Consider the following 14,187-nt stretch of genomic DNA (forward strand, 5'->3'; position numbering starts at 1 on the left):
ATACTACGAAGTACTGTATCTACATTTTTCTTACTATCAAACTAATAATAATTATTTCGTGTTGCTATTTCTAGCCGAGTGCAGCCCTTGTAAGGCAGACCCTGCGATGAGCGTGGGCGGAATCTGCCATGTGTAGATAACTGCGCGTTATCATGTTGGAGGTTGGTGTTATGTGTGGTGTGTGAGTTGCGGGGTTGTCGGGGACAGCACAAACACCCAGCCTCGAGCCAGTGGAATTAACCAATGAAGGTTTAAATCTCCGACCCGGCCGTGAATCGAACCGGGATCTTTCGACCCGAAGGCCAGTACGCCGACATTTCAATCAGTCGGACTTGAAGGTAATGAGTCCGTGGAAAATGTAACTTCCTGCTGTTAAAGTTTGGTGCTCACAATAAGAACAACAACTGGAGTATGTAGGTAAGAACTATTACAAAATATTAACATATCAAAGTTCCATGCCTTCACTTTAAAAAAGTAGAGTGCATTGAGCTTTCTACAACAATTGAGAAGCATAAAATATAAAAATGCACAATAAAAAGCTCTATTTTCTAGATTCAGTGAGCACTGACCGAAAGGTCATCCTATTTTTGAATCTTTGTATTCCTTAGATGGCATTTATAGCAAAATGGAAACGAGTCGAAATTTATATAAAGCAATGTATTAGAATGCGTTATTTTTCGGCATATATCATTGTCCAAGTGTGTTACGGGTATCACTAAGGTTCATTATAAACAATTCATAATATTAAATTTAAAGCTATATGTTAGATATAAGCCTCACTCATAATCCTTGCTTCATACGCTCTTCAAAGTAAGTACTACTTTTGATCAAGAATGGACGTGCGTCAACTTTTCCTAGAACACTCCCGACACTAAAAGCTATACGCCATTTCATTTTCATCTAATGTTTGTTTTCTACTTGGCGTTATTATTGAAGGAGTGGGAGGGATATTCTTTTAAATTTTACCCTTTTGATATAATAGGCTCGAGTTAAGTTCATGACTTTGTCTCTGGTCATATTCGACCCGGTCCGCGAGAATATGATAGGTAAGTATTTATTTACCACCCCGTTACCTCTGATTGATTTGAGCTTCCACTGATTTTTATTTTTATTTTTCATTTTTCCTTATCTTTTTGTCTGTATATGTGTTATATTTTCCAGTCATTTATTCCTCGGTGCTCATCGTGCCCAACCCTGCCGTGGTAGTGCGAGAAGAATAACATGTGGCTGTTCTAACACAACCACATACCGTATTCATCGTAGGAAACTACAACATCGCAGGGGGCTCACTTGGTGTTAATGGCAGACAGTGCTGGAAGCCTAACGTGTTGGAGATTGAAAAACGGTGTATCGAGTGTGATATGAAAATCAGAATTTTCAAGGCTATTGTAAAGTATTTAGGGAAGAAACGTAAAAATAATACCGGTGGATTATTTCGAGTAATTAATTTGTACATTCTCCCAGCATGGTAGCATACAAAGTGAAATTGAATCAGGGACTAACGCTCATATAGGGAGCTCGCAATTCCGATCAACGGTATTCTGGAAGAAAGTTCTTGTGCGTCTGTTTTCAGACCAGTTTTACCGTATGAGATTGGGAGACAATGACTGTTCGCGTCCGTAATATTCCTTAAGCTTCACGTGTCTCCTGGGTGGTGCTAAAGAACAGTCACTGCAGGCCCAAAGGAAGTGGTATCACCTGCTCCTAAAGGCACTCTGCAGCATTGGTTTGCGGATCTGTCTCCTGACCAACCGGATGAAGAGATACGCATAAACGTTCAAATGCTTTTCTGAGAGCAGCACAAAGGCTTGCCCAAAGATAGGATTACACAAGATCCTTAGAAGGGAGGAAGTAGATGTTGCCGCATTGCAGGAGACGCATGTGGGAAACGCAGACCAGCTTCAGATATATGGTTAAATCCCTGGAAATCACATGATAGGTGCCATTTCCTTTGACCACTATGGCACAACTAAGTATGCCGGAAAGTCAACACCTAACGCCCAACTCATTGAAATAAACTCTCACAATGACTCCTCAGCAATAACAATCAAAATGGGTAACTTCAGCATTACAAACATTCACAAGTCACCAAATGCATCATGGCCTGGTGGTTTCCTGCCAACCACCTCATATCCAGCATTCATCATCGGAGATTTCAACATTCATCATACCAACTGGGGATACAGGCAGGATAATTCACATGGTACTAAAGTAATGAACTGAGATGAAGCACACAATCTGCACCTCGTGCATCATCCTAAAGACAAACGCACATTTCGTTCAGTCAGACGGAAGTGTGAAACAATTCCAGACCTGAGCTTTGTCACGACTGACGTTGCAGGATTACCTCTACCGATCACCGGATACCAATTTTCTCAAAACCTATATAGAAATACCCGATGGATTGCTCCCATCCCTGGTAACTACTAGAAGTTCGTCAGGATGGTAATCTCAATGGCCAAGAAACACATACGTAGAGGCATTCGAAAACATACCATGTTGATATTTTCAGTGAGCTTCTGTATGAAGAATTTCTACAGAGTGGTCAGACACAAGATGTAGATGATCCCATTAGCAGTCCGGATAAGGGCAGAAGGGAAAGATGGACTAAAAGATTTGAAGGACTAGATTTTAAGCATTCAAGTAAAAGAGAAAGTACGAGGAGGCCATTCTCACAATGTACAAACACCTCAAAAAGTCAAACCAGACAGAATTGCAGACCGAATCATTCAGATATCCAGGAATAGGTCACACAAAGCAAACACCAAACCAATCAGAAGAGACCTGTGAAAACTAAGAAAATCATTCTCCTCTATACCGGAGCTAGCATCACCACCAACCACAAATGAAGTCAAAATAGCCCTTCAAAGCCGCAAAATGGGAAAGGCACCAGACTTTGGCAACATCCATAATGAATTCCTAGTTCACTGTGCTAAAACACTAGGAAATAGCTTGCCGACTTCTTCTCATCAATCCCACGCACAGGACACCTGCCACCGGAGTTCCATAGATCAAAGATAATTGCTTTCTTTAAACCTGGAAAATCGCCCAATGTTGCCAAAAGCTACTGACCCATAGCATTTATAAGCTCAACCTACAGGCTTCTGGTAAGGCTTATTTACAACAGAATCAATCCAGCCATCATCAAGATCCTCCCCGCTGAGCAAGTTGGCTTTACACCGGAACGGATTTACCATGACCAAGTAATATTGCTCTGATTACATTCATAGGAGCTGGATTTGAAGAGAATCTAAAGTTCGGTGCGGTGTTCATAGATCTCACGGCTGCTTTCTACACTGTATGGAGGGGCGTGTTAATTTATAAACTCCTGAAAACCTTACAGTGTAAAAACATTACAAATCTTATCAATCGCATTCTTTCAGATAGAATAATTCACGTGGTCATGAACAATACCCAGAATAAACCAAGAAGACTAAATAATGGACTCCTGAAATGTTCAATATTAGCCCATTTGTTATTCAGTGTTTATCTCACCACAATCCCAGCAACGGTATCAAGACAATTTGCTGATGATATTTGCATAGCCACGCAACACACAGCATTCCACAGCCTTGGGAACACGCTAACGAAAAATCTCTGCTTACTGACAAATTTCTTTCAAAAAAACCAAGCAAAACCAACACAGAGACATCTTGCATAAATCTGATAAACATATTGGCTCATACTACCTTGAAAAGGACTCTCCATGACAGCATTTTACCGTACAACCCAAATCCAAAATATCGCTGTGTAACACTGGACGGGACACTGTCAAACAATAAGCATCTCTCCAACCTTACAACCAAACTATGTACAAGAAACAACATCTTATCTAAGCTGTCTGACAGCACGTGGGGATCAACAGTGGCAACTTTACCTACTTATGCCTTACCTGTTTTATACAACAGCTGAATACTGCTCTTTCGTCTGAATGAGTAGCGCCCAAACCAGGAAAATTGACACTATCCTGAATCAGACAATTCGGATTATCAAGTGTGTCATAAAAGCAACCCCACTGCACTGGCTTCCAGTCCTTAGCAATATCCTTCCTCCAGATCTACGGCGCATGAACAATATCATCCGAGAAGCAAGCAAAATGCAGGCCAGTAAATCACTTCCAATTCATCAAGACATCCAAAGAATCGCTTTAAACCGACTGATATCCAGGCACAGTCCTCTGCTACTGGCTAAAAAGCTGATGAAAGAAAACCACTGTGCACTGCGAACTTGGAATGGAGAATGGACTGTTAAGACCCCCGACGAATGAAGATCGATCTTTGACGCTACGTAGCCCCCGCCCGGGTTCATCTCCCGCAGAGTGTATGGGTCCCACTAAACATAGTACGCTCTGAGCATGGAAGAAGCGGCTCTGAGATGGATTCTTAGAGCCTGCGACCCTCTCCAAGCTGTGACTGTGGTGGCGAACTCCAGACAATACGACACATCACCTTCAGATTGCCACATAGAGCCTTACGCTGAAGTATCCGCGACCTCCTTACAGCTTCTACAATGGCTATTAAATGGCTGGACATCCTAGTTTAGGTTTCATTTTCATTTGTAATTTAAATAGTTACTTCTGTGTTACATCGTTTTTATATTTTATTTTTCTATCTTTTATATTGCACATATCTCTCTCGATTTTTACTTCATGTTTTAGTCTGACTTTTTATATTTATTCTATTTTGTAAATTATGTTTTGCTTTCACATGTTACTCAATTAGTGCGTGGCATAACTTGTATCGTAAGCTAAATAAATACTGTATGAGAGTGAAAGTGGCTTAAGTATTCTTAGAAGTGGTCCCTTAAAAGTCAAACAGATTTTGACAGTACGATAGCCTTAGTGAATATGACTCTGATTTATCAATTTTTTTAACATTCCCATCCAAGTCTACAAACTTGTGCGCCCTTTGTGAGTCATCAATGAAGGGTTCAGTATGTGTGTGTGTTAAAATATTACTACTGTTTTGCAATGTGGTTTAAAATTCACTTACCATCTAGTTTTATGACGCCATCCGTCTCACCCAGTGAGTTCTTTGCCACGCATTTGTACGACCCGAAGTCACTCTTGCTGACGCTTCTTATCTTCAACATCATATACTTGTTATAGCCATTGTCCATGGACACAGCTTCGTACTTGTCTCCTGCAACAAACACACTTTGTAGAACATGGTCAGCACTGAAATAGGTACAATTACCGAACTGAATAACACACAAAACAAATTGTCATAAATAGAGATCATAAAGGTAATACCTTATCGGATTCAGTTTCTAAAGTGCATTACATTCTTTTGTAACCATTCAGGTGCCAGCAAGAAGTGCTTCTTGTAGGTTTCTTTATTATAACGTTAACTGACATATCGACGGCTTGCTTCTAAAACCTCGTATCTCGCAATGCTTTTTCTACCCATTATTTTCCTTAAGACTGGTCACGCCTCCCAGCTACATATTGATATGCAGCCCATCAGAACGATTTTTGTTGCGTTCATTTTCCTGTGCTAGTGTGTAAAGGAAATTGAAACTTAAATGCATTATAGTGTAGGAGTGAATAAATACGTGATGAAAACAACATCCCTACTGTACAGTATGGTAAGGTCCATTTTCCTTTACACATCAGCATAGGAAATTGATCACAATGAAAATTGTTCTGATGGACTGCAACTCCATATGAGGCCGGGAGGCGTGGCCAGCCTTAACGAAAGTAATGCGTAGGAAGTGCATCGGGACATACGAGGTTTTGGAAGTAAGCCGATGATATTACGAACCTTTTCTTTTACAAGTTCTTTCACGTCACACCGACATGGGATAGGAAAGGGCTGGTAGTAAGGAAGTAGCTAACGTGGCCGTAATTAAGGAACAGCCCCAGCATTTGCCTGGTGTAGAAAGAGGAAACTATGGAAAACCACCTTTAGAGATGCCGAGTATCGAACCTACTATCTCCCGTATGCAAGCTGACAGCTATGTGACCCTGAATGATTACCAGGTTTTAGAGTTATTGTTGTGTGTTTAATTCAAAGTTTTGGTTTTGGAACGTTGTGTTTCGGGCGTAACTTTGTCCTTGTGACAGCCCAGATTATCTGGAGAGTAACTGGTAATTTAAAATAATAAAATAGGTGATAACTGTATGTATTTATATCCAACGGCGTAAGAATGAAGTACACGATTACAACTTCCATTGGAACTATTGCCAATCAGCCTAGAAAACCCCAAAACTGTGAATTTGGTGCCAATATCGGTAATAATGGACATTTTATTTCTCGCCCCCTTAAAACCCGCATACCGATGCATGCTGATCTTCCACCCACCGACCGTATGGTGGTTAGGGATGTTTTTATCCCCACAGTATTTTGTTCCAGATATTAAGTCATATCGATGGCCTGATTAGAAAATCTCGTATATCCCAATGCGCTTCATATCCATTATTTACCTTAAAACTAGTCACGCCATATATGGGTATGTAGTTCATCAGAACAATTTTCATTGTGTTCATTTTCCTATGCTGATGTGTACAGGAAAGTTAACATTATACTGTAGGAGTGCGTGAACACATCACGCAAATATACATTCCTACAGCGCTACACGGAAAGGTTCATTTCCCTTCACACACGAGCATAGGAAAATGAACACAACGAAACTTGTTCTGATGGACTACATAACTTTTGGCTGGGAGACGTGGCCAGTCTTAAGGGAAATAATAGATAGGAAGAGCATTGGGAGATACGAAGTTTTGTACTTACGCCATCGATATGTGTTTCAAGATCGGTTGACAGCTATGCTGGAACGTACACACAAGCTGCACCCATAATCCTACATACATCTCGGTTACTTTGGACATTTTCTTTTTAACCCCATCTCACTCCCATGCCGATAGTGGTTGAACTTGGACTTAAATATCTTCCGAAGTGTTATTAACCATACTAATCACCCCGAAATCCGTAGATTACAAAATAATGTTCGTGGTTTCCGATTATTTTTAGAGGCCACTCCCTACCCACTCCACCGCTATAGATGCTAGGTGTGTTCCTCTACCACAGTATTTCTCTCCAGTTAGTATTAAGTCATATGTATACCAAGTTTCGTTGAAAACGATGGTTCACCTATAGTCGCCGTAATTTCTAATCGTTCAGCTTCACCAATATCTCCTCGTAAATATATTGCTCCTGAACTATGTGCAACCCGCTAAGTAAGGTTTGATATATTTTTGGCTTGGGTAAACCTTCGCCTGAAATTATCGGAGTGATCATTTGACGATTTGATTTTGGGATCGCTCAAATTTTGATGAACTTACAGACCTATCAATCTCTGACGATGCTTCGGTAGATAATTACGGAGAGAATAAAAGAAAAAATGGAACAACTGATGGACAGACATGGCACAGCTGTTTTAGTCAACTTTTCTAATATAAAGTAGGTAATATTATTATTTTTTTCTTGCTAGGGGCTTTACGTCGCACCGACACAGATGGGTCTTATGGCGACGATGGGATAGGAAAGGCCTAGGAGTTGGAAGGAAGCGGCCGTGGCCTTAATTAAGGTACAGCCCCAGCATTTGCCTGGTGTGAAAATGGGAAACCACGGAATACCATCTTCAGGGCTGCCGATAGTGGGATTCGAACCTACTATCTCCCGGATGCAAGCTCACAGCCGCGCGCCTCTACACGTACGACCAACTCGCTCGGTAAATATTAATATTAATAATAATAAGAATCGTAATAAAACAATAATAATCCATAAATCTAATAATGTCTGATAACTATTTAAATCTTACGTACGTGAAATAATACCTACATCAGGGGTAAAAGAAATTTACAATGATTTTCGGGTCTTATAAGAAATATACATTTATTAAACTGAAATTTTCCGTTATTAATCTCACATACGGAGTACGAATTTATTATAACTCGTATAAACTTACATGTGCTGATCTCAGACATAGATATGAACTGGTAATGGGAATAGCTAATACAAACGAGAAACGTTTAGATCAATACAGAGACGCTATTTGCAATTATCCTATCCACCAACACTATAATTCTTAGAATTGTAAGAACAATGCAAGCTCCGATAAGAGTTATAAATTAGAGGCAGTCATAGCTGCGTCCTAGTTAAATTATTGCGATAAGATGGCGCTGCACATCCGAGAGGGCGTGTGTGAGAACGTAGACCCAGCTTGTTGTGTGTTTACTAGCTCGTTTCATGATGTGTGGCTTTGTTAACGATCACTTGTCAGCGATATGACCACATCTAGTATTCATGCACACACACATATGTGGAATGAGAACATCTCGTCACTACCCACATGAGAATTTAAACTGCACTAAGTTGTCACAAGAGAGACGATGGTTAATAAATATAGGATGTGATGAATAATTCAGTTTGTAACCAACACACGTATACCGACACCAAATAATTCAGAGCATCTTATTTTAACTACAAAACCAAAGAGCTTTATCTACTATTCATTTAAGTGTAGGAGAATGTAACTGCGAGTTTAAGGTATACAAAAAATGAATAAGGAAATGCTTACGTTTCATTATTATCATCATCATCATCATCGTCATCATCATTAGCTCGACAGGTATTGTGTGTACTGGCATTCTAAACACGATTTCACCATTCCCCTTCCCAGGTTTCTTTCATTTCAAACTCCCAAGGTTCGCATGTCTTGCGTCACACGTTCTTTCACCTGAGATCAGGTATTTCAAATTTCCTAGCTCCTTCTGAGATTGCATGGATGATCTGCTTTATCAATTTGTTATTCAAACACAGTAAGTGCCAAATTTATTCCAGCAGTCTGTCTAGAATCGCTGTCACATCCTCTGGTTCATTAAATATTCAAGAAGTTCAAAGTTGCATTTTCTCTCCCACACCATATTTCATTCAGGTTTTTAAATAATAATAATAATAATAATAATAATAATAATAATAATAATAATAATAATAATAAAATCTAACGCTTCATAAAAAGGGTGAGCAGGAAAATATCCTAAAAGAAGACCAATAAGTCACGAGGAAAATTTTAGTACCAAGACACATGGAAGAAGGGTACCGACTCCAAACCCGGAAATCCACGGAAAAATGATCTAATATTGGGGAAGACCTCTGGGAAGGAAATCTAAAATTTTATGGATATGTTAAAAGTCTTCCAGAAACCAGACTAACCCACCAAGTTCTTGAGAGTTAAATAAACTGAAGAATTTTCCTTGGATACAACAAACAATAGGGAACAAGAAGAACGCACAAATTCAACCTGAGGAAAATTTGAATCGAAGGAGAAAGAAAATTGACAAGTGGGAAGTAACTTCAGAGAATGAAGTACCAAAAAGAGCAGATTCCAAGTGGATGGAAGAAAAGAAGAGTATCTTTAGTCAACAGATGAAAGCATCCTGGATCCTCCGCAAAAGAAATTATAAATAAAGCTTCGTGTGTTCCGAAAGGGACCATTCACGCATAATACTAATAATAATAATAATAATAGTAAAAATAATAATAATAATAATAATAATAATAATAATAATATCGTAAATATTTAACATTCTGTCAAACTGAATAAAGACAATACTCGATAGTCAATTGGGTAAATAACAGTGTGGATTTTGAAAAGGTATATCCCGACCGGAACAATAATTGAAGTTGAAATCCATAACCAACCGCAAACTATTTAACCTCAGGGACATAGTTGTAACTTCCAAAGATTACAAAAAAGAGAAGCATTTGGCTCGGTTAGTGAAATCTCAGATAAAACGTTTGGGGAATTCGCAATTAATTCAAAATTGGCCAACTTAATACATGAAACCCTTTCAGACACAAAATGACACATAAAATTTCGGAAGAAAATGTCATAACATTTCAGGATAAATACAGGTGTAATTCAAGGTGACAGTTCAACTTCCATCTTCTTCAACGACAGTATATCCCGGAAAAACTAAGAATTTGGAAACCGAATTGAACACAAAATTTCGCCAATGAATTGGAACAGAAGGGAGAAAGGCTTCGAAATAAATTGCCTTGACATATGCAGACGTCGCTATACAGTCAGAAACTTAACACCTTCAGTAATTATGATCAACCACTTGGATGATATATCCAACAAAGCAGATTTAAGTGTGACTCGTTGGCTAAATGGTCAGCGTACTGGCCCGGGTTCAATTCCCGGCCGGGTCGGAGATTTTAACCTTCATTGGTCAATTCCAATGGCTTGGAGCTGGGGGTATGTGCTGTCCCCAACATCCCTGCAAGTCATACCCCACACCTAATTCTATCCTCCATCACAATAACATGCAGTGACCTACACGTAGGGTATGCCTTACAAGGGCTGTACCAGGCTAGAAATAGCCACACGAAATTATTATTAACAGTTTTAAGATCCTCCATATAAATAAAGAAATTTATTACAAACAAAACAATCCAACATTTTAGCGACAGACTATAATACAGTAGTGAAACCGGAATGTCTATACGCGAGTGAATACCTATTATTGAACTAGAGATTAGATAATCTTGAAATTATAGAAAGATTCTTTGGAAAACTCCTGTTTCCAATAAATGTACATCAATGTGAAAATTAAGAAATACACTATTAAGGATATGGAAAACATAGGGGAAACAAAAAGAAAAGGGGACTGTCATTTCTTAGACATATTTACAGAATGACCCTTACTGTACTGTCAAATAACAACTTTTCAGGGCAATCCTCCGGCTGTCCCGCTTCTACTGACATAACGATAAAAAAGAAATTTTAACGGAAAGATGAACATAGATATGTGAGAAAGATGATCCACAGACTGCGTTTAGTAGTAGTAGTAGTAGTAGTAGTAGTAGTAGTAGTAGTAGTAGTTGTTGAGTCAGGATAAATAATATAATGCAACCAACTGAAAGGTAATAAGTTACATCAGAACATTCCTCGAGGAAATTCATTCGCGAAATATAGAGATTGTGGTTTTCATAAGTTTTTGAATATATATGAACAGAAAACGCATATAGTGAACATAACAAAGCATTGAGAAATTTGTGAGTTGTATGTAGAAAAAACTGTTGGATATTTGGTGAGCAGAATAATGCAACAAGCGTTCAGTTCCTCGTGAAAGCTGAAATTATGACCCTTAACCAGAGGATCTTCAGATTTGCGGGGAATATGTACTTCGGGGATGTAACTATTTATTTAAAATACTGGAAGGGCTTTCGCATTGATTCGAGCCATAATTATATTGCTGATAAAGACGACTTCTACCGTTGGTGCTTCAATAGTCGCGTAACATTTACAACACGTTTATGCAATATAGTTAGGCTCTATTTCAGATCGTATTTTATAGTTATTCTCTATTAGGGAAAAATTCAAATGCAAACTGGCGATGAACCCATATCTTAATATTATGGTGGTTGATGAACAATTTAAGGTTTGCAGACGACATTACACTTTTGGCCAACATCATCGATGAACTACAAACTCTAATACAAGATCTTGTCTCAGCCTGTCAAAAAGTGGGACTATCCATGAACCTTTCTAAAACCAAAGTAATGCTCAACAAATGGGCCCCAGCAGGAAAGCTGCATGTGGGAAACACCACATTACAACAGGTCAATGAATTTGTCTATCTTGGGCAACTTGTAAACATGAAAGGGGACTTAAGACCGGAAATCTTCCGACGGATCAATCTAGGATGGCAAGCCTACGGAGGAAATTCTTCAATCTTCAAATCCAACATGCCACCCCACTCTTTGACCCGAGTGTTCTCCCCGTGCTGACTTACGGTTGTGAAACCTGGACACTGAGCGAGTTTATTAAGCAAAAACTCAGAACAACCCAAACAGCTATGGAACGGTTCATGCTAGGCTTGACGAAAAAGACAGGAAGAGAGCAGATTACATCAGGTCAGTCACAAAGGTCAGTGACATTTTAGAAAGGGTGTTTACCCTAAAATGGCAATGGGCAGGCCATGTTCCTCGGAGAACTGACGGTAGGTGGACAAAGCTTGTGCTTGGGTGGTATCCGAAAGATCATCTCAGACGAAGGGGAAGACCACCGGACAGATGGGATGAAGACATCCGGAAGATAACTGGGATCAATTGGCAGAACATCGCTCAAGACCGTCCCAGATGGAGAGACCTCATGAAAACCTACCTTGCTTCGGACTTAAAGAGGCCACATCGTAAAAACGATTGAATATGGCTGATAGTGATAGTGATTAAGGCCACTTGCAGTTGTTTGTGTCGTTGAAGGCGTAGCATTTCATTATTTTGTCTTAGCAAGCTGAAGTTAACTTACATCAGGTCATGGATTTCTCTGTAGGACTAGAAGGTAAATGCCACCAGCTTACCTAACCTTGGCTTCAAGTGGGATATAGTGGATACGTTCTCTGTCCAGCAGAGACAATATTACATCAGGATAAATGTAAGGCTCTAGGGTCATGTGGATCCAGAGAAATTACAGTTAAATTAACTTCCTCTGATTTATGACGGTTAATCCAATCCACGTCCTTCTGGTTGAGCCATGAATGCGTTTGATTTCTTCGCACGGATACCTACTTTAATATTATTAATAACTGATTAAAATATAATATTACATCTACTCAACAACTTCTGTCTGACACTTTGTTTTTATCTTGGATACTGAACTAGACATGAAGAAGGCAAAAGTAAATTCAACTCATTTTCTGTCTGTGCTTAATTTTTTATTTATATTCTGTTTGTTTGTTGCGTACATAACGGCAAGGGGCCCTAAGGAGTTTATGGAAACGAAGTAGTTAAGTTTAGAGATAGGTGAGTCTTGCCCTAGACTATGCATTGTTTTATTAGTATATAGTTGAGTAGGAATACTAACACTAGTCTGCAATAAAATTGCTTTATCCGATGTTTGATTGCTTTTGGGATATTTTTAGCATGCTGAATTCAAATTCAAAGCCTGAATGTTCCTATCACGTGACATTAATTTTTTAAAAAATTCATTTTATTCTCCTTATAGCGTAAATTTTTTTGCCCAAATAGTAATTATGTAAACTGTAATATTTTACCATGTACAGTTTTATGATGTCAGGATTTGAATACCAAATGTATTTAGAATGCTTTTAACGTGTTTATAGTAAACTCCGTGGGGGCCAGATGTTTCTTCTCTGATAAGGGGTGCAGGTGCCCAAGGAAATTAGATCGGAATAACGTGCACCCTTGCCATCTTAGGTTTATTTTTGGGAGATAAATAGTCAGATACATTATTTTCTTATCTTTGTGAAAACTTACACACCCTGTCTTAGTTTATCTCACATTTCATTAGTGTGTGTCATCTAAAAGGGTATTTTCAAAATGTATTTTTGAATTGAATGTTTTCAGTTTGTAGTTCAGTACAAAAGTATATTTACCATGTCGCATCGCTCATTTATAAATAATCCAGACCACGTTTGTTACACATGTGGGAAATACAGATTGCCTAAGCAAAGGCGTAATATTACAGATTTTGTAAATATAATCATATCTTGCCTATTTTGGAATCAAAATTGGAGACCAAATTAAACCTTGTGTATGTGAGGCACGCATTGAAGATCTTCGTCATTGGGTCAACGTCAAACGACCGTTGCTATCATTTGGAAAACCGTTGGTTTGGAGAGAGCAGTCAAACCAATAGTAATGACTGCTACTTATGTTCGTGTGATATGAAGGGATACAATTCTAGAAACAAAAAGCAAATTGTGTATCGAGTTGTTCGGCCAACCGTTTTACCTGTCCCCCATGAGCTTGATGTACCAATCCCTGTGCGACCAGAAAATCTTGAACAGTTTTCATCTGAGTCTGATGTAGAAATGATGGAAATTGAGACGAATGACAGTGACCACGTACCAGGAGCCTACGCTGAAGTACGTGGGTGTTTAACCAGAGTGAATTAAATTGGGGATATTGTCCTCTATGAAGAGGTAGCTGAGTTGTTGGGTTCTAGATTCCAAGAAAAATATCTGCTTCCATAAACATCATTTTACTCGTATTGACACAGACAACGCGAAGTATAATTTAAATCCTTTTTCTCTGAAGATGGCTACCTTGTATATTGCAATAATGTGAAAGAACCAATACTAAGGATGCTAAAACTTGGACTTCCAAACTATGATCCAAGTAAACGGAGAAAGTTCATTGATGCTTCAAAGCGAAAGTTAAAGGGTATTCTCCTTCATAATGGAAACTTTTTGTTCAGTGCCTGTTGCCTATT

General features: G+C 38.9%; 1 protein-coding gene across 1 annotated transcript in view; it reads right to left on the reverse strand.

The window, feature by feature from the left end:
• The window catches only part of LOC136858799 (lachesin-like), a 686,055-nt gene that overhangs the window by 120,625 nt on the left and 551,243 nt on the right, over nucleotides 1–14,187 (reverse strand). Inside the window, exon 7 of the mRNA XM_067138618.2 lies at nucleotides 4,992–5,141. Within this exon, the coding sequence (XP_066994719.2) occupies nucleotides 4,992–5,141 (150 nt within the window). The remainder of the gene's footprint in view (nucleotides 1–4,991; nucleotides 5,142–14,187) is intronic.

The sequence above is a fragment of the Anabrus simplex genome, chromosome 1 (genome assembly GCF_040414725.1).
Source record: "Anabrus simplex isolate iqAnaSimp1 chromosome 1, ASM4041472v1, whole genome shotgun sequence".
Lineage (NCBI taxonomy): Eukaryota > Metazoa > Arthropoda > Insecta > Orthoptera > Tettigoniidae > Anabrus > Anabrus simplex.